At 38.4% G+C, this 26,001-nt stretch overlaps 5 protein-coding genes and 1 long non-coding RNA gene across 10 annotated transcripts in view; 2 read left to right on the forward strand and 4 right to left on the reverse strand.

The window, feature by feature from the left end:
• Positions 1-6: 6 nt before the first annotated feature.
• LOC110835741 (uncharacterized) lies at positions 7-8,114 on the reverse strand. Of its 2 annotated transcripts, XM_022076669.2 has the most exons (12): positions 8,022-8,114; positions 7,796-7,905; positions 4,970-5,110; positions 4,185-4,354; positions 3,920-4,043; positions 3,549-3,646; positions 3,037-3,138; positions 2,738-2,813; positions 2,106-2,170; positions 1,529-1,800; positions 514-661; positions 7-290 (listed from the first exon to the last, which is right to left on the reverse strand). In XM_022076669.2, exons 2-12 carry the CDS (start codon positions 7,875-7,877, stop codon positions 123-125), a joined length of 1,446 nt encoding a protein of 481 aa, XP_021932361.1. In that variant the 5' UTR covers positions 7,878-7,905; positions 8,022-8,114; the 3' UTR covers positions 7-122. The 2 variants fall into 2 exon arrangements, with proteins under 2 accessions (XP_021932361.1, XP_021933163.1); XM_022077471.2 differs by having other exon boundaries at positions 4,185-4,351; positions 7,796-8,079.
• Positions 6,521-7,750, reverse strand: LOC110836746 (U3 small nucleolar ribonucleoprotein IMP4). Its single transcript, XM_022078701.2, has one exon. The coding sequence runs from the start codon at positions 7,559-7,561 to the stop codon at positions 6,626-6,628; it is 936 nt and encodes a 311-aa protein (XP_021934393.1). The 5' UTR covers positions 7,562-7,750; the 3' UTR covers positions 6,521-6,625.
• Positions 8,115-8,197: 83 nt separating the features above from the next.
• bora (aurora kinase A activator-like protein bora) lies at positions 8,198-14,478 on the forward strand. 2 transcript variants are annotated; one of them, XM_022074607.2, is made up of 7 exons: positions 8,198-8,797; positions 9,314-9,450; positions 10,092-10,282; positions 11,022-11,107; positions 11,882-12,070; positions 12,420-12,621; positions 12,807-14,478. In XM_022074607.2, the coding sequence occupies exons 1-7, from the start codon at positions 8,393-8,395 to the stop codon at positions 13,442-13,444; spliced, it is 1,848 nt and encodes a 615-aa protein (XP_021930299.1). In that variant the 5' UTR covers positions 8,198-8,392; the 3' UTR covers positions 13,445-14,478. The 2 variants fall into 2 exon arrangements, with proteins under 2 accessions (XP_021930299.1, XP_021931134.1); XM_022075442.2 differs by having other exon boundaries at positions 8,200-8,390.
• A 1,073-nt stretch (positions 14,479-15,551) lies between these two features.
• LOC147872013 (uncharacterized) lies at positions 15,552-16,581 on the reverse strand. The gene is made up of 2 exons (XR_015538059.1): positions 16,461-16,581; positions 15,552-16,379 (listed from the first exon to the last, which is right to left on the reverse strand). It is a non-coding gene; the product is annotated as an uncharacterized LOC147872013 (long non-coding RNA).
• IntS1 (integrator complex subunit 1) overlaps positions 16,525-26,001 on the forward strand; it is a 30,524-nt gene continuing 21,047 nt past the window's right edge. Inside the window, exons 1-10 of one of the 3 annotated variants that reach the window (XM_087359449.1) lie at positions 16,525-16,656; positions 16,955-17,141; positions 17,289-17,503; positions 18,357-18,626; positions 18,735-19,012; positions 19,521-19,656; positions 20,157-20,353; positions 24,859-25,021; positions 25,552-25,713; positions 25,862-25,987. In XM_087359449.1, the coding sequence (XP_087215575.1) occupies positions 16,976-17,141; positions 17,289-17,503; positions 18,357-18,626; positions 18,735-19,012; positions 19,521-19,656; positions 20,157-20,353; positions 24,859-25,021; positions 25,552-25,713; positions 25,862-25,987 (1,713 nt within the window). In that variant the 5' untranslated portion in view covers positions 16,525-16,656; positions 16,955-16,975. Of the gene's footprint in view, positions 16,657-16,939; positions 17,142-17,288; positions 17,504-18,356; positions 18,627-18,734; positions 19,013-19,520; positions 19,657-20,156; positions 20,354-24,858; positions 25,022-25,551; positions 25,714-25,861; positions 25,988-26,001 lie in introns of all 3 variants that reach the window. The other 2 variants (XM_087359447.1, XM_087359448.1) reach the window with 2 other exon arrangements.
• On the reverse strand, positions 20,923-22,835 carry LOC110827992 (uncharacterized). Its single transcript, XM_022060252.2, has one exon. The coding sequence runs from the start codon at positions 22,784-22,786 to the stop codon at positions 21,095-21,097; it is 1,692 nt and encodes a 563-aa protein (XP_021915944.2). The 5' UTR covers positions 22,787-22,835; the 3' UTR covers positions 20,923-21,094.

Consider the following 26,001-nt stretch of genomic DNA (forward strand, 5'->3'; position numbering starts at 1 on the left):
AACCAGTGAAGAAGCAATGAAACAGTTTTTTATTCATGGAGTTTCAGTTACAAGTTAATGAGTTTAAAAAAATACAGTATTGTTAGTGAGGTTAGGTTACATTTTAATAATCCCAGGTATTTCTACAGACCTGGCATGAAATACGCTATATTATCAAGAATTTTGTTGAGTAATTCTTGCGGACAGCCGTTGGTCTCGGGCACTTGTTGGGTTAAGCATGTTAAGGGGCCAAGAGCACACAGCAGTGAGTCCAGCAGAACAGACAAGCTGCCTGACACAGCAATCTGACCCTGGAAGAAGAAACAGCACATTATAAGTTAGGTTAGGTTTTTTGTCCAGTGAGAGGGATTCACGTTCAACTCCCGAGAGGGAGCAATTGTAAGCCAAGTGCCGTTTCCGAGCACAACAGCACAAATTTACAGTCATGTTCTTGCATAAAATGTTATTCTGTTAGTAGGCAGATCTGTTCTCATCTCTTGAATTACCCAAAAATGTTCCTCAAGCTGAACTTACTTCGTGTTCCTTCAGCCTCTCACCGATGATCGTGAGGGACTCCCCAAGAAGCTTGAGATGTGCCGCGACATCCACCGGTTGTGTTCCAATGACTTTGTACAACCCTGGACCAACCATAGGCTCTGTTACCAAACCCACTTTCCCAGGTCTGAAACAAGCGTGAAAGAAAGCTGCAGTCGTTCACGTTCTCGCCAAGGAGGTGGCAGTAGTGCGTGTCCTGCTCAGAACATAGAAGTCACAGAAAGAACGCCAACTGCAATATTGACATGAATTTTTCGCTGGTCACAACTTGCATGCGTGTAGTTTCTGCAGTATCAATGTGGGGTTGTTTACAAATTCAAACACTGAGATCAGCAATGCACAGACCTTGTGGGCCAGAAGAAGCTGATGGCGACACTCTATCGCAGCTGGCAAAGCTGTCGTTCATAAGATCATAAGGGTCAAGAAATATCCAACACTTTCTGTTCTCAGGTTGCAGATCTTTTTATTATGAACCTTTGTAAATTGGCATGGTATAAATAGTACGTTCTTATAGCAATCCAAGCTGGACCAGCCAGTCGCAAGTACAAGCAAGCGTCCATTGCAAAATGGTCTTCTGGGTGACAACTGTGGAAGTAGTGAACAATTCTGACTCAGATGCGTATGAAAATATACGCATTTCAGAAGGCGACGACAAAATCTGTCCAGTTACGAAAACTCTGACAACAATTTAAAGATGTCTGTAGACCAGAAGAGGCTGTCAGTATTGATGAAGCAATTTGACCATTTAGGGGGCATATCTTTCGTGTATATATGAAAGGGAAGTCCCATAAATATGGTATCAATTTTTTTTAAATGTGCAAAGTGAAAAGTGGGTATGTTTGCACATCAGAAGTGCACACCGGCATGCACACTGCCAACAAAGATTTCAACGGCTTCTTCAGTGTGCTGACACAGTACAGGATTTGCCTTCATGATAAACTGGAGACCCTACATAGTCCTTGTGAGTCTGTAGAAAATAATACACACGTCTTACTTAGAATCAGTTTGAGTTGGTGGGGAAATGGTGACATTCCCAACTGATGGTGCACCCAACTGGAAAAAGGACTGCTGATGTGTGCTGCCTGTCACTGTCTGACTTGCAGAAACCCCACTCGTCTGCTGAGGTATCCTTCCTCCAAGTTTGTTAATAAACTTGGATTTGGAAGGAGGGGTCTTATATTTCCCTGCCTCCATGCTTATAATGCTTGCAAGATTGCTTCCTTGAGGGCCTTTTACTGCCAGACGTTTCGCACGTCTTTTCCAGTTCTGCAAAAAGTATTCATTTTTAATTTCTCTTAACATAAAATCGAGAAAATTATGGCAAACAAGCCTGGGGGTAAGGGAGGCTTGGAATGATGATTAGAGAGTGACAGGATTACACTAGACATGTAATTTTAAATTAATAAGCGCGGGTGATAGGTTTGAAAGTGGGAACAAGACACACATAAAAATGGCCCTTTTTCAGATTATATACAGTGTAATGCAGTAAGTTGATATAACATAATATTACTTGTAATTTTAGATGAGGTTTCTGAATAAAAATATACATGCACATTTGTGTGTGTGCTTACGTATTTTTCATTTGTTGGCACTGTTGCCCAGAGTTCTCCCAGGCGTTTGCTCATTGTAGCAAAATCTGTAAGAAAGACAGGATGACACTAAAATTAAGTAAAACTTTTGAGGGAAATGTAACTCTACAAACTGACAAAGGAAGAGGGATTTGAACAACATTCGTACTTTTGAACTGCCCTGCAACATCTCATAAATAGCAGCTGACTGGGCCATCAAGGACTAGATGGATAGAAAATGGCAGAAAAATTGCCAGTCCACGCCTGGTTTCCTTCAAGAACCCTGTGCCAAAATAAGGGACTACCAAGAATTGCGTAAGAACCAGCCGAGTTGAGTTGATAAGAGACGTCTATGAGCGACATCACAACAGACAGGAGGTGGACTCGCTGTGAGGCCCTACCTGAAGTAAGATTTTGTCACCTAAAGATGCACTTTATGAAACAAGTGACTATCACAATGCAAAGCATTGAACTTCATACACAGTGTAAAACTACTAGATGGCTTCTGAATTACAGAAGCGGATGCGCAATATGTTGAAGGTGGCTGCGGTGTTTGGGTCATTTATCACCCACCTCTCACTCTGAAATCTGTCTTTTGTGTTCCTTCTCTCGCAACTAAACTCGCATTAGCTTACCCATATCTGGATTTACTCTTAGAATCTCCTGACGGATCTCTTTCGCCCATAACATGTAGGCTGTGAAACGGGTTTTCTGGAATCAGAAATGCCAATTGTAAAACATCTGAGATCGGCCTTATTGTAAGATTGTACAGTGTGTAGGATTTGAAGTTTTCATGGTGGTGAGTCTGCGTAGATGACTTGTCTTCCGTGTAGTCTGGAAGAAGTTCACTTATGAAATGTCAGAGAACTTCTACCAGACTTCATGGCACTACAACCCATAAGACAAGTCGTCTGAAAATGTGAAGTTTATTTACGCCTTTGTCCTTCCTCTGCGCCTTCATGCGTCCTACGATCTTGCCATCCCGAATTACCAGTTTCTTCTTCGACGATTTCTCGAGCATGTAAAGTGACTGAGCCTGCAAGTTGTAAAAGCAAATGTAAATTCAATGAAATGTTATTCAAGGGAATAAATCAATCAAGGTATCTAATAGAATATTCTAATTCTACAAAAGAATACAAATGTTGTAACAAGAGAGGAACACGCATTCTGCCTAGTTTGTGGGAAATAAAGTGTGTGATGCAGAGTGAATATAGCATGTCACCTTCAAAAATGATGTATAAAAAAGCTGAATTTCTGAGACTTCTGTTTCAAAAATGTATTTACTGTTACAAGCTGCCCCTACTACACAGTGCCTGAAATCATAATCAACGAAGTATGAACAGACACCCAAATCTGCAGCACACAGTTTATACTGTCGCACTTAATGAGGGTAGGCACTGTTTTTAAGTTCATCCTTTAAAGCCTTGTTCTTTATGTAACAAGTACCTGAGAGGGCAGTGATTCTCTGCGTCGGTTAGAGTCTGCTCGATCATCCATCATAAGACTGTCGTCATCCAAATCATCATCATCTACGTCACTCATTCCTGAAAAATTATTACATTTACTGAAACTGAAGTCAATGTTAATGAGCGCTGTCACTGCAGGAATTAAACTGGTTAGATTGTACAAGTTTCAGGGTTCTGTGTGAGGACCTTCCCCAGCTGGAATAGGTGGGGCCAAATTTAATATCGGTGAAAGTGCAGAACCGGAAAAACAATTCCAGTCATGCTTTCTTTGTATCAGTTTATTTTGTTCAGAGAAGATAATCTGGATCAATTCCCTAGGAACCCACAAATACTGGTTACCGAAATATTTACCCATTGAATCCATGCTAGAATCGTCATCAGCCACATCTGGCGGTTGATACATCCCTAAATCCAAGTCAGATTCTGAAGATTCTAAATCTTCTTGTTTTGACGAATACTCATCGGGCATTTCTTCCTGAAACACAATATACAGCCGTCAGCAGAAAGCCAGCTGAATCCATTTAAGATGGCATATTAGGAACAATTAATGCATACATGATAAACGGTTAACCAGTAACAAGACATGCAATCATTTTTCAACTGTCCATTGACCTACTTCAGACATTTCTGAATGTGATTCCATCTTAATCGTAAGTTCGCGTGATTTTTCCACTGGACTTCCTCCCAAAGCCTCTGCTGCTGCTGCTGCTCCGCTGCTGTTTGTGTGGAGCTGGGGCTTACGACCTCGACCGCTTCCCACAGCGTGGTGGCTCGACACTGTCACTGCTTCCAGAAGTAACAAAATTAAAAACTTGATTATTTCCTATTTCTTGTGTACTTGTTGATTCTAAAGGCTTCTGATGATGGTGTATTACAATCTGGATTACTGAGTTTTTCTGATGTTCAAATAATCCTGACTTTCAAAGAATGTAGTTCTTCAACTGTTGAGATTCAACCTATGTTCATATGACATTTCTGACTGGGACTGACCTCAGAAATAAGATCCTGAACTACTGTCATTGTTACTGGACACTCTGTATAAAACCCAGTTTGATGTTTTCTTGCTTTGATGCATGTTCCATTGTGCTCACAGGGAAATTAAAAGTTCTGAGTAATAACTCAAGATGGAAAAGTGTTGTATTTTACAAATACTCGGCGGGTTTTAGAAGTTCAGTAATTCTTACAAATGTACAGCTGATATTTGTCATTATTGCTGAAATGGTTTGAAAAAGAAAGTGGGTGGAAGGCAGGAAAGACGTGGTAAAAGAGGGATAAAGGAAAGTGGGTAAGGGATGAAGATACGAAACCCTGCATCCATTAGAAGTAAAAGTCAAGAGGAAGAGGCAAGGGAGGGATAATGCGGTATGAAACAAATTACTTCAGTCAGGATCGTTTATATACCTGAAGAAATAGGAGTAGAATCACTTCTTTCATTTCGACGTTTGTACCGGCTATCGATCTCGTCTGGAGACTCAAAGTCCATCAACTTTGATGACTTCTTTCGCACACGTCCTGATCGCGACACACCAGTCACTTCCAGGTCTGAAAATTATTATAATGATGATATCATCACAAACCTCTAGATGTTGATATAAGTATAGCAACTAGAATATGAGTTTCAGTAATAATAACCACTTAATTGGAATAATAATATTGATGAAATGATTCATAAGAGCATGTTATGCAGTTAAAGCCGTGTTTCGTATCAGCAACACCGACACACACAAATTTATTTTGCCTATTTCAATGATGAAATGTAGAATATTTTTGGGGGGTGGGGTAATCCATCTAACAGCATAATGATATTTACTTTACAAAAGATAATATTAGAATTATGGCTGGTGCCAAGTCTAAAAATTCATGCAGAAGTCTGTTGAAGAAATGAGAGATTTTGCCTCTTCCATGTGAATACATATTCTCATCAATGAATACGCAGTGTTCACACAAGGAATAAGGACCATCTTCAGAGAGCAGTTTCTAACTTCTCCAGTTTTCAAAAAAGTGCATGCTTCTCTGGCATCAAAATTTCTGATCTGGTCTGAAATGTCTTATGACTAAAAAAATGCGTGTTTGTGCGACAGTGTTTCCAGACAAACATTGCTATATGCAAAGGACTGTGTGCACTGAAGAATTACCAAGTAGCAGACTTTGCAGATCCAAACCTTTAACCTCTGGTCAAAATCGATTGACACTAACCACAAGATCTACCTGCCTCTTCTTTCAGTCAGATGTCCATTTCCTTGGATCAGAATCACACACATTCACCTCGTACACTGGACTGCACAATAATGAGGGCCACACGAAGTGAGAATCATCTTTAACCAATGTTTATCCCCCCCTTTAAGTCTTCAAAACCTCTCAAATGTTGTTTCTTCTGGAACTCATTTTATCTTGTAGAAGTTCACAGACGTTTCAGAGGTCCCTGCTACCTCTTACTCGTCGCCCTGATGATGGAGGTGGCAAGGACCTCTGAAATGACAGTAAACTTCTACCAGACTACACGGCACAACGAGCCGGAAGACGGCCATCTTCAAGTTCCAGTAAGAAACAACACTTTTTTCCAGTTTTGCATTGGTTATTGTGAAATATGTCATAACACTTCTTATTTGTGGCATCTTCATCTTGCATTCAAGCTACAATGACTCATCCAAATTATTAACAGGTCTTCTCTTTTACTCAAAATCACTTGGTTTGTTTCATTCTTTATTTAACATTGGTATCAGTAGCTCAGACTGTACAGTGATGAATAATGAATTGCAAATGTTAAGGAAGGACTACAGCCTAATTTAACTACTAGAACAGCTTAAACCTGGCAGGAAGAAGGAAAACTGGCACAATAACTGGTCTCCAGGCCAAGAATTTTGGGTCCACATGAAGCAGGAGTACCAAATGTTACGACTCAGTTGTAACATTTGGTTTTTGTATGGATAGAATGAATGAAAAGTCCAGCACTTCAATTGTGCAACAACCCTTCCATGTTGGAAATGATACAAATATGAATTGGATTTACAGAACACATAATGATTTTTGTAATGTTCATTTATTTATTCACACTTGTTACACATCATCATCTTGTTTCCAACCATCTTCATCTGACAGGAACCTTCGCTTTGCAGTTGTGTTCATATATGGTCGCAATGCCCATTCAGTATCAGCTGCATCCGCATGTTCCAATGTTCCCAATTTTATTTCATACAGTTTCAACTGGAATCGCGGTCCAACTTCAGACAATTCAATGTCTTTTCCATTCACTTTTTTGTATGTATGATGTCGAAATGAGATGTAATCATCATGATTAGCAAAGGTGATCACTCGCCGACTGTCGTCCTTGGGTACAGGGAACAGGTACTTCAATATATTTGAAACACGAATCCCAAGGGCAGTTTTGAAGTTGTGGAATATTAGATGTGGATACTGTTCAGACATCGTGCCAATGTCGGGTATATCATGCCGCATAACGACATCCGTCATAGTGAAGTATGCAGATGGTCCGTAGGGTAGATGACACACAACCAAACTATCTGGTACACCACGATGTTCATGGACAACAACAAAATCTGTGACGTCATTAGCTCGGCAAGCATGAAGAAGCTGCTTCATTTCATAGTTGCCACGATTCATGCGCTGGGAATTTGGAAAGATCAACCGGAGTTCCTTGACAAACATTTTGAGGCGAGACGAAGGATCACGTGAGGTTGTGATCATTAATTTCGGATCTTCAACACCAGCCCATCTGTACTCATCATCTTCATGTGAACCACCACCACCACCTACTTCTGTACCCATCGAAACAGCAAGTTCCGGCCCTTTGTCTTCCCATTCTAATTTTCTCTGAAAATCCAGGGCACTTCTTTTCAAATCCGTATGTATCGGGAGATTTTCTTCCAAACATTGTTTTAACCTATCTTTCTTGTCTTGAATCTTTCGTTTCTTTCCTTCAATTGCCTTCCTATACAAATATTCTCTCCTCAAACGTGCCTGTCGACGGATCATTATTGCTTACAGGGAATCGAACAGAATAGAACAGCACAATATTTACTGTAATTAAGCACGTGCACAAATAGGAAGACCCCACGTTCACAACCCTGCACATGGCGAAGCCATTGCAGTCAACATCACTATCGATTGAAACAAATCGAGATTATTTGACATTGTGAGGTTATATTTCTTCACTTGTTTTTCAAAATAATATAATCAATGATGATTAATTCTACACTACTTACATACCTTCTTGTTTCGTACGTTTTTGTTGGAAACTGTCGAAGTCGCTACCATCGCTATTTTTCTTCCTCTTTGGCGTCTTCTCCATTTTTTAGGCTTCAATTCTGTACCATACACTAAAATGAAAGGTCTTTCTCAATATTTATGTGGTCTGTACTTCAGCAGCAGAATTAAACTACATGAGGACAAAATGCATTGACTTCAATTAATTACGCTACATTTAAACGCCCACCTTCATCTGTATCTTATGATCACGGATTAATTTGGTCAGAAACATTCGAACTTCACCAAAATTCAGTGCCCTTTGCTTGTATATCGATCAGAACAACCTTCAGAAAGTTGCATCAACATCGATCAAAACACTCGAAAGTTTTGAAGTCCGCGACAGTTTGAACTTCAGGGTTTAGTATCGTGGTTAGAGTGATGGCGTACGTTAGTTGACGAAAGTGATGTTAATATTGCTGATAATGCTTAAATATTTCGATCGGTGTAGTGCTGTAGAATAGAATTACCTTAAATTTCCTTTGTTGTACTGCAATTACCATATTTTATATACATATATAACTATTTACCTACAGTTGGGCTCGGTGCAATTATATTGGTATGGAATCACCATATTCTGCAAATAGCATTCAAGAGGACTGTAAAGACAACAGTGCCTCAGAGGAAACAGATCGAAATGAAAAATGCTGTACCAGGAAATCATATAGTTCAGTGCCAAACAGGCTAAATGAAATCTCACCATTGCCAAGAATGTCGTCAGGACCCTTTAGTACCAACCAAAATACTGGTCTTGAAAACATCCGTGAGGAGGATAATGAAGATGATTGTGCACATTCAACATACAATCCACCTCCCTGCACAACTTTTACAAATCTACCTTCACATACTACTCCTCCATCAAGACAAAATAAAGTCCGAAATCCATTTGATGCTGCATTAATTAAACAACTTCATCTTCCCACTTTTAGTCCGTCTGTTTTTAAAAGGGTTGTAAGCCCAACACAGGTAACATTTAAATATTGAACTAAGTAACCAAGTCTCCAGTATTAGAACTTAAAAATTCTAAACTGCTGAAACAAAATTCATTCATTACTTTATGGCATGCCCTAGATCATTTTATTTCGATCCACATTGCCACAGCCTATTTCCCACATTAATGTCACATTTTCATGTCCTTGTTGATAACTGAAATGGCCACTTTTGGAGCCTAGTTTGTTATTTCATTCAATTTATTTACCTTAACTTATTTTTATGTTTTGTATTTTTGTAAAACCTTCCAGTAATGTAAAGAACTTAGACATGTGACTTGTATTTGTACATTTGAGTGATGACTTCATGCTGCAGTGTGCTGGTTATCAACTGATTTTATATTGAAGATAATTTCTCTGAAACACTGGCACGCCAATCAACCGGCCCACTGCGATATGAGTCACATTTCAGAGATGAAAACACTAGGCTCAAGAATCTGCCATAGAATCATAAGATTTTGAAATGAAGAGTTTATTTTGTGTGAAATTGCAGGAGATGAATCAGTTCTCCTGGACCATTGAGGATGTGGCAAAAATTCAGCCGGCACCAATTGAAGAATATCAGCCTCAACAGTATGAACATGCTGTTGATTCAGAGACTGAATTGAAGGCCCAAGAAGCGATTGATCAGTAAGCGTCTGTAATGTTTAAGTTCTGTTTTGTTAAGGTCATTAAACTTGTATTACACCAAGGCTGTTGGTTTTACTTAATAGAGTATCTCCTGATTTACGTACTGTTGAGTCTTGTCAAACTTCTCGGATGCGATCTTTACGGATCTAAGGCTTGTAGCTGTTGGAATGTTGGGAGTAGCGCGCCTCAGGATAATCAAGCTTGCCGCACCAATTCTAAATGTTGTTCGCTCTGTTACAACAGTACCTCAAACAAAACAACCTTGCACATATATGAGGGTTGTTCATGAAGTCCAATCATGGCACTGCTAATGGGTACTGCCACGTTTCATTGTGTTTTTGCTTGTAGATTTTTGTGGCTAGAGTTCAGTATATAACTTTATCTTATGGGTGACAGCCACATCAGATATTTAGTGTTAAGCAATTTTTCAGCAAAAACTGCAGTTGCCATTTTCATGGTAGATTCCAACATTCTGACAAACATTGGTCGGTGCCAAATTTCCGATGCATGTCTCACCCAAAAGCCAAAGTTTTATAATATATCGTATTGTAATACAAAGTTACGTTGTATGTGTGTTTAATATTTTGAGTGTGGAAAGTGGTATTGTTTGCATAATACAGTACTATAATTTTTCTTTTCAGTTATTTCTGCAACCATCACATTGTCTGTAGTCCTTGGGGCCCACAGGTACCACCTAAGACGTCTTCACTGTTTGTGGAAATAAATGACAATTCCAGTGCAGATAAACAGACCTCTTTAAATCGTAGTGAAGGTGATGGAGAGGAAGATATATCTGGAAACTTCAGCTGCAATGTGTCAACAAAGAAAGAAGGTTGATCAAATTATTGCTGAAAGTAATGTGGTTTTTCATTTAATCATTAGGTGGCCTGAACAAATATGTGTCTTCCACTTATACCATGGCAAGTAATGTATCTTATTCCACAAGCTGAAAAATATTTCATTATGTATATGCCTCATAGAAGTTCATTATTCTTTATAATGTATTTATAGTGAAATCTTACTACAGTAAAATCTCAGTTTTACAAAATTTTGTGAAATGACAAATTATATTTGTAATAATGAAATTTAGTTCTAATGAAAGGCAATAAAAACAATCTCTGATTTTTTTTTCTACAAATGTCAGGACATTTTTGTCAAATAAGTGGCACAACATGTATTATTAATGAAATTCATGAGTGTAAAAATAATTGTTCATCTTGTCTTTGCAACGTAAACTAGAATCATCTGTTCAACATTTACATGACTTTAACTATGTGGAACAAAATTCTTATTGAGAAGCTGATAGTATGCACAACTACTCAAAAAATTTCATTCCTTTTATTGAACCAAAAGTTTTGTTACAATGTTCACGAGAGTCCACCACCAGTCCCTTTCCTGATCCAGATGAATCCAGCCCACATCTTCCAACCTCCCAAAGATCCATTTTAATGTTATCCTGCCAACTACAACTGTCTTCTAAATGATCTCTTATTATCGGGCCTTACGACCAAAATTGTGTTTTTCTTTCTTCAGTTTACTGTAACAAGGTTTTTGTGTTTAATATTTTGCAGTTTCCACTCAAACAGTGTTAACATTGCCACCAGAACTGCCACCAGCGTTAGAAGCTGCTTTAAAACCGTACTTCATATTTGATATGGTAAGATTTACTGTTCCGTTACTGTGTTTGAATCTTTCTTCAAGGTGCGACATGGGAAAACATATCAACATGGGTAGTACAGCCACACATTATTCAAATGAATTGAAATTTTGGTGTGGGGGTAATGCCATTGATGACTACGCCAAGCTAAATTATTTAATTCCCTACACCTGGTAATACCAACATGATGGATGCTCAGATTTGTGAGGTGGGGCCACTGTGATGCCATTACCCGTGACATATACACATATGTAATGACATCATCACAGTAACCTTGAATAAAATTGTTGCATTTGTTATTTCCTTGGTTGATGTGATGTCATCTTTATTGATGTCCATCTGTGCTCATCCAGTAAATCAAGAATCACTGGACAGATCTTCATGAAATTTGGTATGAACATTATGCCATCAGTGCCTGTACTTCTTAATTTATTTTATTCATTAATGCCAATGTGATGGATTGTCAAAGCTGTGAGCATGGTGCCATTATCCAAGATCTTCTGCGCAAGGGTGATGACATCATTGCCTGAGGCGACACGATCATCCTTAATGTTGAGCGTGCGAAACGAATGCTTTGGAATTTTAGTGCACTGCATGGAGTGTGCCTTCCCAGTTGTTTTCAGAGTTTGATGAGTCCCTCATATTTCAGAATGTAGAAAATTATAGAGTTTAGAATTTCCTTCATCTTGTCATTAACCTAACTTGTGAGTCTTGCAACACAACAGCAAGGTGCAGAAATAAAAACTCGTAGTTATAAGTCGACTTATGTTGTAGGATGTGTGTGAAAGTGCAGAAGAAGATAATCTAAGTACGTCGACACCGAGGAGGAAGTTGTTTGTCTGTGAAGAGAAGCATCAGGAGATGTCTGTATCTCCTGCTGGATCTTCATGCTTTTCCATGCAAGTTGAGTGTAAACTCAGCAGTCCAGCACACAGTGGTCTTTTCGTAACGGCATCCTCGAGGGTAAATAAATATCAGCAGATTACATTGTTATATTCTATTTTTTTGTGCAGATGTCAGTATACAGGATACTCCATTTAAAACGAATTCCAAACTACAAAGGCATTTGTAAGCTTTCATTACATCAGCTTTTATTCATTAGGAATAACTTTGCAGCATATCCTGATAATGCCCACCACCTTCTCAAAAACAAGCATCCACTGACATTTTGTTACCAGTTCGCATAACATGTTAAGGGCATCTGCTTTTGAGAATTTTTAATCAGTTTCATTGTCTGCAAATCTGAGAATTCATTATTAATGTGTGTAGTATTATTGTTGATTTATTTCTTGCTTTATTTTTATTTATTCAGATTCTTTGCCCATCCACTCCAGTAATTGACAGTCGCACTTATGGGACCCCACTTCTAGGTTCCAAGCTTATTCCATCACCAGAAATTTCTCCAATTGCCAGCGTTCACCAACGAAATAAATCGGTCGCACGTCTGAACTTTAGCAGCAGAATGATGGCTACAGACAACGCAACAACATTTGGCCCTTCTGATTCTCCGTTAGGTGAGCGTGAGCTTGTGTATTTAGAAAACTACAACACATTCTGCAGTTGGAACATGGTGAACTATATCCAGGAGCAATTTTTATGCATAATGAATTTGAATTGTGCATATGAGAACTTGTTTTCCATTTCAGAAAATGGAGATAGAACAGTGGAAATGATTTGACTATTTTTTTTTTTGTATCAGGTATGGTCCCGATTCAACATGAGGATGAATGCTGTGCCGATCATAAGGTCACAGATTATGTTCTGCCAAGTTCCTCTTCTGCTATGATCACATCAGAAACTTCTACGCCAGTCAAAGGAGAAGCCGAATCCTTCAGCTCGACATCAGTTATGATTACTTCAGAAACATCTACACCAGTTAAAGAAAAATTACCTCCTTTGAGTGAAGATGTCTCCATGGAAAGTCTACATTTTAAACAGATTCAAAAGAAATTAAAAGAGTTTGAGAACACCGATAATATTGTAAAAGAAGGAGATCTAACAAATTTAAACAGTTTTTCTCTCCATTCAACTGCAGAAAATTCTCTGTCAAATGGCAGCGACATGCATAGCCATGACACAGGGTATCAGACTGGTAGTATGAGCTATATGACTAGTATTAATGGTGGAGCGACATCTGTGTCATCTACTTCCAAAAACTGGGCCACCTTACGCTTTAAGTCAGTAGGAGACAGGCATGTTACTACATCAAGCAAAGGTTTTGGTAGTGATAAAAGTAACGTCGCCAACAAAGGCTTGGCTGTGGCTCTGGATGACAATTTGTGGCTTCCTGGCTCAAGGCACATTATATCCTCAACACCGACAAAATCATGTGACTGAACAAACATTTTTAAAATATATTTTTACTTGTTCCTGCAATCAGTGTTATGTGATATTTGAAAACTGCCCAGAGTCTGCGGGCAAAAATTGATTTATCCAGCAAATAGCAATAGGAAGCAACCATTAAATAAGAGGGGAAAATTTGGAAGTTTTGTAACTTGTCCAGTTAAGATCTTTTGGGTCTGAGTATGTGATAAAAAGCAGACTTCTGTTCTCTTTAATTTAATTGTTATTTGGATTTGAATGCTTCTGCATTTGCTGACATATATTTTAAATCATAAAGTGTGAAATGGAATGTGAGGTGTTAATGCTAGAATAGGCGAGAAAACAAATTACAAATCGTACAGCTTTGGCAGAAATCATGTATCTAATGATAAATTCATATACAGTAGTACCCGCTTAAGATGGTTTCTCACCTGTAAAGCTAAAATCATTGGGTCCCAGAAATATCACCACAAGAATACCGTGTTTATGTCATGTAGAAAAGTTTACTTCAAATTACATGAGATATATTCTTCAAGACAGAAGAACATTTCAGAACAGACTGTTTATTTTTAACCATGACAGTTGGATATACTGTAATGGTTTTTGGGGTGGGGGTCTACAAGGGAGATGCTGTAATTAATTTTGTAAATATTTTCAAACCTGTCCTTTTAAGATGTTTTTCTGTGCAAGAAGTTTGTATTATGTGATCTACTGTATGTTATATATTTTTCCCAGTTTTTACATTTCATTTACCTGAAATATCTGTGTGTAATCTGTCTACTTTATTTACACACAATTCTGTTAGCATATAAATTGCTGGTGAAATGTTAGTTTTTGAAGTGTTCCTACTTTCTGCAGTCTCTAACATCTGCCTTCTATGGAGGTTCCATCATGTTTTAGGAATCTTTGTGCATGGTTATTACAAAAAGGCTTTATGGGTATTGTGTTACATCTTATGCTTATTATGACTAAATTGTATATGGCATTTCAATTGGAAAACTTGTACTACAAGTAAACTAATAAAATATAAATTAAGGCTACAGAGATCATTTAGAATTTGCATTTTTTCTTGAAGATGTAAGTGAAAATTTTAATGAATATTTAATGAAATATTCACTAAACAAAAATGTATTAATGAGTTTCAGAACTTGCAATGAAAGAAATTTCAGCTTATACAAGAACATGTGATACTGCATAACACACTTATAACCTTATGTTCCTGTCTTCCGCAGACTCAAATTTTGTATAACAAATTACTAATTCAGGTGTTAGTACTTTAATTGATAGACCAGAATGTTCTATGTTCTGTAGATGGGTCAATGTTATTTTATGTTTTTTGACGTAAATACGTATTGAAGGGTCATTCCGCAAAAAAGTGTTACGAAAAAGTGACAGGAAAATGTGTAACATGGTTACCTAGGAAATGTCATCTGTTTACTTGGCATTGTTGTGTTGCATTACTGCTGTCAACAATCCGCTTTCGTTATTGCAGAAAGAGCTGAGCTGTGATTCGCTTGTAGAAGAAGTGCGACGTAGACTAGATAATTTTGTGCTGGTAAAAACGTTTTACAATATCACAGGTACTTATCTTATATAAGAATTATTAAGAAATCTATTGTTGCGTCATACTATGTACAAGATGGATGACATTGAAGCTAAAAGACTCCATAACGCAGAATATATGAGACAGTACAGAAAACGTAGAAGAATAGAAGTATTAAATAATGAACCTAAAGTTCCCCAAAAAATATCAAAAACTAATGCTGAACATACAAGGGAATATATTGATGATTGTAAGAGATTTATTTTGAGTCATTTGAGAAATTATACAAAGATGTTTTCAGTTATGGCCACAGAAGATCCTAATACAATGCTGATAATATTGACAGGAGATCTTAATATTGATTTAAAGAAGGAGGAAAATGAAAGTTTTGTCACATTTATGGAGGAAACGTTTGGCTTAATGTTGATGTCAAATCCTCAATGTAGTACTACTAGATCAAAATCTTGTATAGCTGTGGTGTTTGCATGATATGTTGATACTCTAAAATGTACAAATTTTATAACATATTTCAGCTACCACAGGCCCATCTTAAGCGTAACTAATTCAAGGTAGGCAGTACTGTCTTACTCAAACTTTAATCAATTGTAAAGCGTGTATAAAGCCACTATATAAACTCCTTACCGTATAGACATATTTACGTCAAATTATCCAGAACCGTGGTTCCACTATAACTTTTTAAATACAGTGTGACTAGCATTTACATAATCAGAAATTTTACTGGCAAGATATTTGACCTTTGCCATTTTTGGTTAGGATTCTGAAAATCCATGAAATAACAAGAAGTAAAACAACTTTGTTTTGAAGGTTGTGTCATTGTCAATGTTTCGACAGTGGAGCAATTTATTGTCCCTGAATGGAAACTTGTAGAGAGGATACAGAGATGTAAAGTTTTCTTAGCAGTATCCACTTAGAGCAGATATAAAATCTGTATGACAAAATTATATTTTGTCTCTTTCACCCATTCTCTTATTTTAAGGATGGGCACACACCAAGGAAACCAAAAACCGCAACTTTGAAGATGCGTCACCCATTTCAAGCAGGAATCGAGTTGTCCAATTAACATGGGCCCACCGAGGAAAATGTTTGATTGATTAGTTGCTCACATCATACAGAATGTGATTGTAATTTTTAATTAAGTGCACTTAATTTCTGCAATTCCAAATAATAATATATACCCTGTCAAAATATGATGATGGCAGAAGTGGCGTAAGAAGAGAGGAAGTGGGAGAAGAATAATTTGGGTACGTATGTTTTTTCGTGACAATTTAAGCCCTGATTCCTACATTGTTTCGAAATAACTTAGGACTTGACTCAGGATCCATGACTGGTTAATTCAGTTTATCGATGAGCATTGGTGCATTTCTTTGATAGTGGATCTTCAAAGACCTGAAATTTTAAAAAAGGACTTCAATTTGTGTATAGCTGTATCAGCAAAAGAAACATGCTCAATACTCTCATTCACCGTACCTTACCGTCCCTCATGGAACGTACCCTCTGAGTTCCCTCCCTAACCTGATCGCTCACTCGCACAGTTGGTTACAAATACGTGTAGCCATGGCGGTGTTGTGGTAAATGCGATCGCTGGTCCGCAGGGATGTATTTCGTAAGGGTTATTTGAAATAATGGGTGTCGTACAGAATTGACCCATTTTTAGGCGTTGAAGGTAAAGGCTGTTCTTTAAAATACTGAGAAAATAGTAAGGGTTGTTTAAATTAGTCCACTTCGCAAGACAGGCGAACAGAATTTAAAGTCCTCTCGGGCTATTACCGGTATCAAATGGTAAATACTTACCAATGGTCCCTGAAAAGTCGGCGAATTATCACTTGACACGGCTGATAGCCTGAGAGGACTTTATTGTGTAGTATTTCAGTTTACAACACGCGATAGTGTAACATAACCTAAAATCTCTCAACTTGATGCATAGGCAACTTATGCAACGATTAAAGTCTTGCTTCTGACAGATACAAAAGAAAACTGATGACATGGAGAGAGGAAAAGCATCGCAAGGGCGTGGTGCCAAAACCAAAACTCAGCAATATCCAGCTGATCTGTTTGCCCTGGGTTCCAAGTCCTCCAGAATGGAAGGTGGTGAAGCAAAGCGTGTTGGAGTGGTGCATGGTAAACCAGGGGCCTCTCACTCATTTTCAAGTAAGCATCTTACTATTAAAATAATCTCTTCATATTTCTTATCTGTGTTCCATCTAGTGTTATGTACTGGTCTTCTTTAAATACATTGTCAAGAGTCCTTATTAAATGAACCTGCATGTTTTTATGGCCCTCATGTAATGTGTGCAGGTGCAGATAGGAAGAGAGAAGTTGTAGGTGGGCCTTTGCCACCTATTCCTGCGAAGAAGACAAAGATCGGTACATCATCGATATTAGGGAGGGTCACTGGAAGTGGCAGTAGTGGTGGTGCAGAAGCCTGGGAAATGGTAGCGGTAGACTGTGAGCCGGCAGAACTTGTGCCGGCAGTCCTCGAAGCTTGCAACTTGGATGAAGGTGATAAGGAGGTACATGTTCACACTGGGATTTGAGGTTTACGCAGAAATGTAAGTTTAAGTAGCGATCTGGTTCTGTACTGCCATTGGTCTTTTGGTTGTACTCCACTGACTTTAAGGAATATGCTGCCTCAGTCTTCAGGGTTGAAGTAATGTGAAGAAGTTGGTGATGATACATGGTTAGGTGGAGGATCAGGTCAGAATTGATCAGCCTTCCTGCCCCGATTCTTCGCTTAAGTACTTAAACTGTTTGAAGAAGGGCTGAGTTGTTCTATGAAGTAATTAATTTTTGATATGAGCTGAATATAATGAGAATTTATGAATTGTAACAGTTATTGGTAATATCCAGAATCTGTTGAAGTACGCAGTTTTCAAGTCTGTGTCGTAACTTTGACTAACATGTGGCACAGAAGTTTAAGAAGCATTATTGTGCCTGAGACTGTTTATTTTCTGCTGAAGTGATTATCATGAACATATTAAAATAATGAAGAATAATTGAACATTTGTGATGTCTTTAGCATTATCTGCACTGATAACTTAAAGTTCGCATCATTTTTATTTAAGTAGCATTTGAGGTTTTCACGACGGTGAGTCCAAAGATGGCTGTCTTCTGGGTTGTAGCGCTGTGCTGTCTGGTAGAAGTTTACCAAATTTTCAGAGGTCCTTGCTGCTTCCATCATCACCATCCTGCAAGCACCTCTGATATGTTGGTGACCTTCTACCAGACAGCACAGCGCTACAACCCAGAAGACAGCCATCTTCCCTTGGTAGCGTAGGTTTTGAACTTCAGCATGTGTTTTATTGTGTTAAAGTATTAATGTTATTTAGTTTTTAATCCAACTTGGTTTGAAATATTTTGTTTCAGATTGGTCTTTTATGTGGTGCAATTAGAACGCTGCGAAGTCAGCGGTGGAAACCAGATTCAGTTTCATATCTGGGCTTGCTGTATCTTGCGAAATTGCGGCCCTCATTGTTTGCTGGGGACTGTGTAATGCATGCTTTGTGTAGTTTGCTGCGACGAGACACATCTCATAACTTTAAAAGCAAAGGAAATCCTTTGGTTCCTGTCCTGGCGGCCAACCTACTTCTTCGAGGATTCCAAGACAGGAGAACGTGGCCTGATGTTTTCATTAAGGTGAGGATGGAGTTGCTGTGTGCAGTTAAATGCGTGGTTGTGTTACCCGTCATTAGAGCTTTACAGTGAAGATGTACTATAGTTAAAAACTGGCTCATTTACTTTCAGTTATATGTGGAAGATTCTCTTGGTGATCGAGTGTGGGTTGATCACGAAGATTGTGGGGGCTTTGTGAGCAATCTTTTGACAGCTGTTAACAGTCGTATTCCGCCGCGATCGTTGCTGCAGCCTGATTTGCCAGGGCTGCCCGGTTCAAGAGGTGAATCTTGCCCCTCTCCATGTACAGTGGTAATTGACGATGACGGAGCAGAAGGATCTGTAGGAAGTGGTGAAACAGGGCTGCCAACTGATATCAAGGAAAAGATGGACATTCCTGTTGTACCAAGGTAAATAATAGTTAATTGGTCTTTTTCTGAGTATCAATAATAATAATAATAATAATTTATTTACATTCCATGGATCTATAAGACAGTCAGATGACGATAGGATGTGGGAAAAGTCATAATAATAAAAATAATAATACAATACATATTATAAAGTACAATTCGTACTATTATATAAATTTCACATAATACAAAACAAAGTATTCAGCCAGAGAAATGATAAGCTACAAGTAGATATTGTTAGGGAGTTCTGTGCTGTTAAGGATTCTGAGTGTAGATGGATCTCTGTTAGGTTATGAAGTAAATTTTCAGTTTTTGTTTTACAGCCATAAGTTGCTTACTTTTTACTATTAAACTCCACAGGATAAACTGACTCATTCACCAAAGACTTTTATCTTTAAAAAAAAAAAAAACTAAATTATGGTTAAAATGCGTCACCACTGTCACAATTGTCTTTCTTATGAAAAAACCAAAGCTTAACCTAACCAATAAGTTTCTTTTGTGTGTTTAGGTATGTAGGTGCACAGGACGCAGTTGAGCAGATAATAATGGATGCGGTGAGAGAGCAGTTAAACAGGAGACAATCTCCAGAGAATATAACCCGCAACTTTTTGCGTCTCCTGTCTGCCTCTTGTGGCTTGGTTGAGGTATGTCGATCAAAACCAGGAATACGGTTCTTATTCTCCTTTATTGTTATAAAGATTTCTCTATTATCAAACTGGATCTTAAGTCTGTAGTGTAGCATCCCAGCGTGTTGATTCTAGGTTTTTCTTGTTTGTCACATTTCACATAAAATGCGATCCCCAGCGCAATGGCATGGGATCAGGGAAATGAAGCTGGTGATGGCCACGTCAGACTGAAACACGTTGCTCTGGTGACTGGACAGTGAACTAACTGTGTGGAAATCTACCCTGACTATTGTATCACTAATACTTGTTTCTTTTAGTGCATAAATGCCAGTGATCCTTGAATGAATTATTTAACAGTGACCTAAGAATGTCTGAGGTTATTGTGACGTTTGATGATAGCTGTCACTTGAACCCAAACCCATCCTGGACTTGAACGCTGGACAGAGGTCTGGGCCCATGCAGAGCTCTACAGCAAGGTGGAAGTGTTCCAATATGAAATGTGACTCGTACTGTCGTAGGTTCGTGTGACGACTGCTCCTCGACTTGAGATATGGTTGCAGAATCCGAAACTGATGCGACCGGCGCAGGAACTCCTTATGTCTGTATGTCTGAACTGCAGTACACACACACAAAAGGATATTGAAGTTATCTCACACCTCGTGAAGATACGGCTGAAGACCAAAGCTCTGATCAACCTCTACCTCTCCTGTATCAGGTGCAGTAATCCCAAATTGAAGGAAAAGCCTTGCATGGTGTAGTACGTACTGAGGTGCAGAGAGAGTGAGAATCTGAGGGGTAATTCTCTATATTGGGCAAAGCAGTGGTTGCACTTGGATTATTTCTATGTGTATTCCATGTGGTGTGCCAGAGTGGCTCAGTCAGTATAGTGACTGACTAAGGACTGAACGACTGGGGTTCGATCTCAAAGGGGGCAGAGGATTTTTCTTCTAGCCTCTACATCCAGACTAGCTGAGGGGCCCACCCAGTCTCCTGTCCAGTGGGTGCCGGGGTCCTTTCCCAGGGGTAAAGTGTCGCCAAGGCGTGATGCTGACCACTCACTAGGACCGAGGTTAGGAATGAGTGGGAGCTGTGATGCCACAGGCTTATTAATCATATTTGGAGTATGGAAGACCCGCGTGTCACTTCATTTCACAAAGTAAATGTTTGTAGGTGCGCGCACACCCTTTCATATGTACATACACGTGCTGTTTCCACAATTGGTGAAGTATACTGGTAAGTTTGAGAAATTCATATTCCTGTTTTCAATAATATTATTGATTATGGTTCAGAGTATACCATTTATTGTCATTTATAGAACAGTTTCTACATTTATAACATTTACATAATTTTGAATGTGTTATGAATTACATCTCATTTCATAGACAGGATTTTCAATATATTATTACATATCACCCTAACCAATATTAGAACATTGTTATGTTTGTCTTGTTTCATCTTAATCTTGTTGAAAATACACATACTTTATACCAGTATTGTGTCCAATTTGAGGTAATCTAAGGCTTTTAGAGGCTAAAGTGAGCCCTTTCTCGTACAATTCATGGCCTAGCCTGGGTGTGAAGTCATATTCGGGAGGTTTGTTATTTTTGTCTTCCGAAGTCCACATTTGAACTTCCTGTGGGACATAAGCGATTACGTTGGTTGCTTTCTTTTGCTTGTGGCCAAGTTGTGATGAAAATCGTACCCTACTACTTGGACTGTACTTCATAATTCCAATATCATCTGAGAGTTGTGAACTGTAGTTTTCTAACTCTGATGTGATGTTGTTGACAGCCGTTGCATAAATTTCAGAAACTGTATCTTGATCAAATTGAGGTAGAAAATCATATTCTCTTGGTTTGTTTGTAGTTTCCAGAAACATCCAGAATGGTCTTGGTTTTTTGGGCCATTCATTTTCATAGGATTTTTTTTCTCTGCGCCCAAGACGAGGTCCAAACCACATACCACCATGAGCAACTTCTTGTTTCACTTGTTCGTCATGGACGTTTGACTTTTTATCCCTACGCCCCAGACGAGGTCCAAACCACATTCCACCATAAGCAACTTCTTGTTTCACTTGTTCATCATTAACGTTAGATTTTTTGTCCCTACGCCCCAGACGAGGTCCAAACCACATTCCACCCTTTGCAGATTCTTGTTTCACTTGTTCGTCATTAATGCTAGACTTTTTGTCCCTACGCCCCAGACGAGGTCCAAACCACATACCACCATAAGCAACTTCTTGTTTCACTTGTTTGTCATTAACACGAGACCTTTTGTCCCTACGCCCCAGACGAGGTCCAAACCACATTCCACCTCTTGCAGATTCTTGTTTCACTTGTTCGTCATTAACGTTAGATTTTTTGTCCCTACGCCCCAGACGAGGTCCAAACCACATTCCACCATAAGCAACTTCTTGTTTCACTTGTTCATCATTAACGTTAGATTTTTTGTCCCTACGCCCCAGACGAGGTCCAAACCACATTCCACCCTTTGCAGATTCTTGTTTCACTTGTTCGTCATTAATGCTAGACTTTTTGTCCCTACGCCCCAGACGAGGTCCAAACCACATACCACCATAAGCAACTTCTTGTTTCACTTGTTCGTCATTAACACGAGACCTTTTGTCCCTACGCCCCAGACGAGGTCCAAACCACATTCCACCTCTTGCAGATTCTTGTTTCACTTGTTCGTCATTAACACGAGACCTTTTGTCCCTACGCCCCAGACGAGGTGCATACCACATTCTGTTGCTTGTGGGTTGTAACATTAAAGTTTCTACATCTCCCTGTCCTGTGAACAGGCTAGTTGTAGTTTTATTTTTAATGATTTCTGCAGGAATACTCCAGTTTTCCAATATGAAGTTATTCATAATCTTGTCTTCTAATTTTATGTGAGGTTGAGATTCTGCTGTGCCATTTGGTTTTTCATTCTTGTGATCCATGTTAAATTCTACTGACAAATTAATCACATCTGCGGCAGGAGATTTTTTATTCTTGCAACTCGGACGCTGTCCATCCACTGTACCGTAATCACTTCCAGGAATTCTTGTTTCTTCCATTGCTGTATTGACTGAACACAAATTGTTAACTGCTGCAGACACAAGGAACCAAATTAAAATGTGTTGACTGCATAGTAGTTGCGTGTTCATGTTATAGCAGCACTTGAAGGAAACAAACTTGCTGTAAATTCTAGAGACTTCTGTTGACTTTGGTCTGAGTTCGATCAGCTTTTCTGCTATGTTTTATACTGCCGAACTGAATCTCATTGTGAGTTTTCTTTCATCACTGTCAGCTCAAAGTAGGTGGATGAAAATTGATTCTTTCTAAATGCCATTTGAAAACATAGACTCATTCTGCAAGGCTACAGATTTCTAGGTTGTGAATTACAACGAACGCTTTCACACAGTTGATCATGAAAGTATCTTAGTATGTTGTCTTGGTGTTAATTATTTGAGTATAAAATGTTAATTAAATTATTTATTAATTGCAGAAGAGGAAATTTGAAGCTAAATTTCAAATAAATAATTGTACGGTAAACTCACAAGTTAGCAGAATGTAATTTAGTATAATAAATGCAGTTCAGAACATTGTATCTATTTTTAGAATTCATGTCTTTTCAGTATAATGTAGCTGAATGTTTCTGTAAAAGGTAGTATGTCAGTAACTGTGGGCGTGGAAGGAATCACAGTTGAATTACTCCCTGTTGAGTGACAGATGGTGTTTGGAGCTATTTCAGAGTTTTGTAGGATTAGAAGAGAAGGAAGACAGTCGTGGTTCTCTAAGGGTATGATTCGATTCTAGTAGTTTGAATGCATGAATGGTTCAAGTTCCAAGAAGTATCCTTAGCTCTCTCTTTAGCCGTAATTGAGAGAAGTTTTAATAATTTTCATATAGATCTTTTGGTTTTGTGTACATGTTATGAACTAATATCAAGCCTGCCTTGCAGGCGCAGTCACGGGCCAAAAAGCTGCAATGTGAGTCTTGATCCCTGACTTTTTCCAGGTTGTTTTTGCTTTGGCCATTTTAATTTGGCTCTGAGGCCATAGAATGTGTCTTTTAGAGCAGGATGGAAGAAGCCATTTTTACTGTGAATGTCATTTTGCGTAATATGAATCTTTTATTTTTTATTTTTACTCCATTTAAAGGCATTTTTATTTTGTAAATAAATATGTTTAGGCTTTGAACAAATTAGGATAATTAATAAATAATTGTAACTGTTATTTGTTTTATATAGGGAGACAAACATGGTGTTTTCCCTTAGAAACATTCTGTCATTTTACCTGTCCATGAATCAGAATGGGTTGTGTGCAGCTGCTGGTATCTGTTTACTTCTTGGTCTGCAATGTAGTCTCTGAATTCTTTTTCTTTCAAAATAAATTGTTTTATTAGTAATTAAAAGTCTGCAATATCAGTAAGCCACACAGTTTATCGAGTTATTCAGAAAATGATACTCTGTTGAGCTTGGAACATTGTCACATAAACCATATTACCTCTTAATATTATGTGTTACATTTAAAAGTTAACTAATTTCTGCTAGCGGTAACATACGTGGTCACGGTGATCGTACTTGAAAATCGCCGGTTAAGACAGAAAGAGTCCAATCAGTTTTATTCCTTTGTGTCAGTGCATTTTGGTGGGTTTTTTTTAGACATGGGAACATGTGCGCTGAAAGGGTAAGGCCAGTAAACACTTTTGAAGTCCTGAATTCCATTGTTACTCTAAGGAAACTGTAACAAAATCAATTTCACTTTGCATACAGGGAGATATTGATGGTAGCTGCTAAAGCCACTGGAAGCTGTGCCAGTATGTCTGAACTGCACATTTGTCATTCGATATTGTAATTTAATTATTTATAGATGGACTTCATTAATGGTAGATTAATTGCTCGATTTATTTATGTCTTTGTGAATTCAGATATGTTGGTGTAATTATAGCAGAAATTTGATCCATCACGATGTTAATGGCAAAGTGAACTGAGGAAGCCGAGACTATTATTCTGTTGAGTAACTGTTGTCTTTTTAACCACAGTTATTGAGGTACATAATTAAAATCCTGGACAGAGTGGGTTGAATTTTAAAAGAAATCACTGTCTCTTTGTTGGAGGTGAATATTCCTCCTGCCAGTCCAAACAGCTGTAGTGCACTTACATGAATGTTCCACTAAAATTGTTGTAACATATTTACTTGCTTTTGAAAAGACTTGTTGTCAATTATGTTGTCAGGGAACTGATAACTGCACATCCAGACAACTTGGCTACAGTGTTGAAGCATACGATCTACAATGAATTGTCAACTGCTCGTAATCCCAACAACATGGCCATGATATCTGTGATGTTCCAGTCTGCTCCTGATTCAGCTGCAACTTTTCTTGCTGAGATATTCCAGGTATACTGATGCTCATTTTTAGGAAGTATTTAGGGTTATTTGATTGAATGTTTCAGTGATTATTACGCTTTTATCACATACTATTTTAAAATTCTAATTATCATCTTCTTTCATCATTTGCTGATGAATGTGTTCAGATGAACTTCAAGAACAATAAAGTATATCATGTGTTATTCTAAACATTTATTTTGTGTGTGTGTGTGTGTGGGTGTGCACTTTTTTAAGAAAAAAATATAGATTAGGGTACTAAGCCATTTGATGGATTTAATAAAACTTGGTATGAACGTTATGATGTTAGAGGCTACCTTTAATCACCATTAATATTGACGTGGAAGAGCTGTGCACATTTCTGATGATCGAGCGTCACCGTCACCATACAATGCGCGAGTCTTAACGTTTTGTAGAATGCTAAATCCTTGATGAATATACCACTTTTGTTGAGGCAACATTTCCATTAATGAAGGCTGTGTTGTTTTTTGACTTTGTATAGTTAATGTTTAGAAATATTATGAAACATTTCCACTTTACAGGATCTGTTGATGAATCGTGAAGATTATCTTCGTCCTATCCGCGCCCTGTTAAGGGAGATTGTCCGTGTCTTGAGACACGACATCAACATATCGGGTCTTTGTAGAGGACTGATGCTTGATAGAAAGGACTCGGCACCACAGTTCCGTGATTTTGAATTCAAGGCAGGTGTCAAACAAGCGTGTTTTACCATCAATAATATATTGTTTCCTGGCTAAAATTCTACATGAATGTCTCATCTCTCCTATGCTCTTTTATGTGTTTATCAGCTGAAAGTATTCTACAGTATCTGATATGGCCTGTTACTTGCAGGAACGTATGTTTGTGTCCATAACAGACCTGATTACCTTGTGCAGTCTTCTCGCCGTCTCTCCATCTGTGAGAGAAGCAGCTGCTCTCTTGGCACGTGGCGATAAGAGAGAGATCGCCGTGTTGCACGTAAGTCATGACTT

The sequence above is a fragment of the Zootermopsis nevadensis genome, unplaced genomic scaffold, assembly GCF_977971745.1.
Source record: "Zootermopsis nevadensis isolate Lab colony 2312 unplaced genomic scaffold, Znev_1.0 Znev_ptg000031l, whole genome shotgun sequence".
NCBI lineage: Eukaryota > Metazoa > Arthropoda > Insecta > Blattodea > Termopsidae > Zootermopsis > Zootermopsis nevadensis.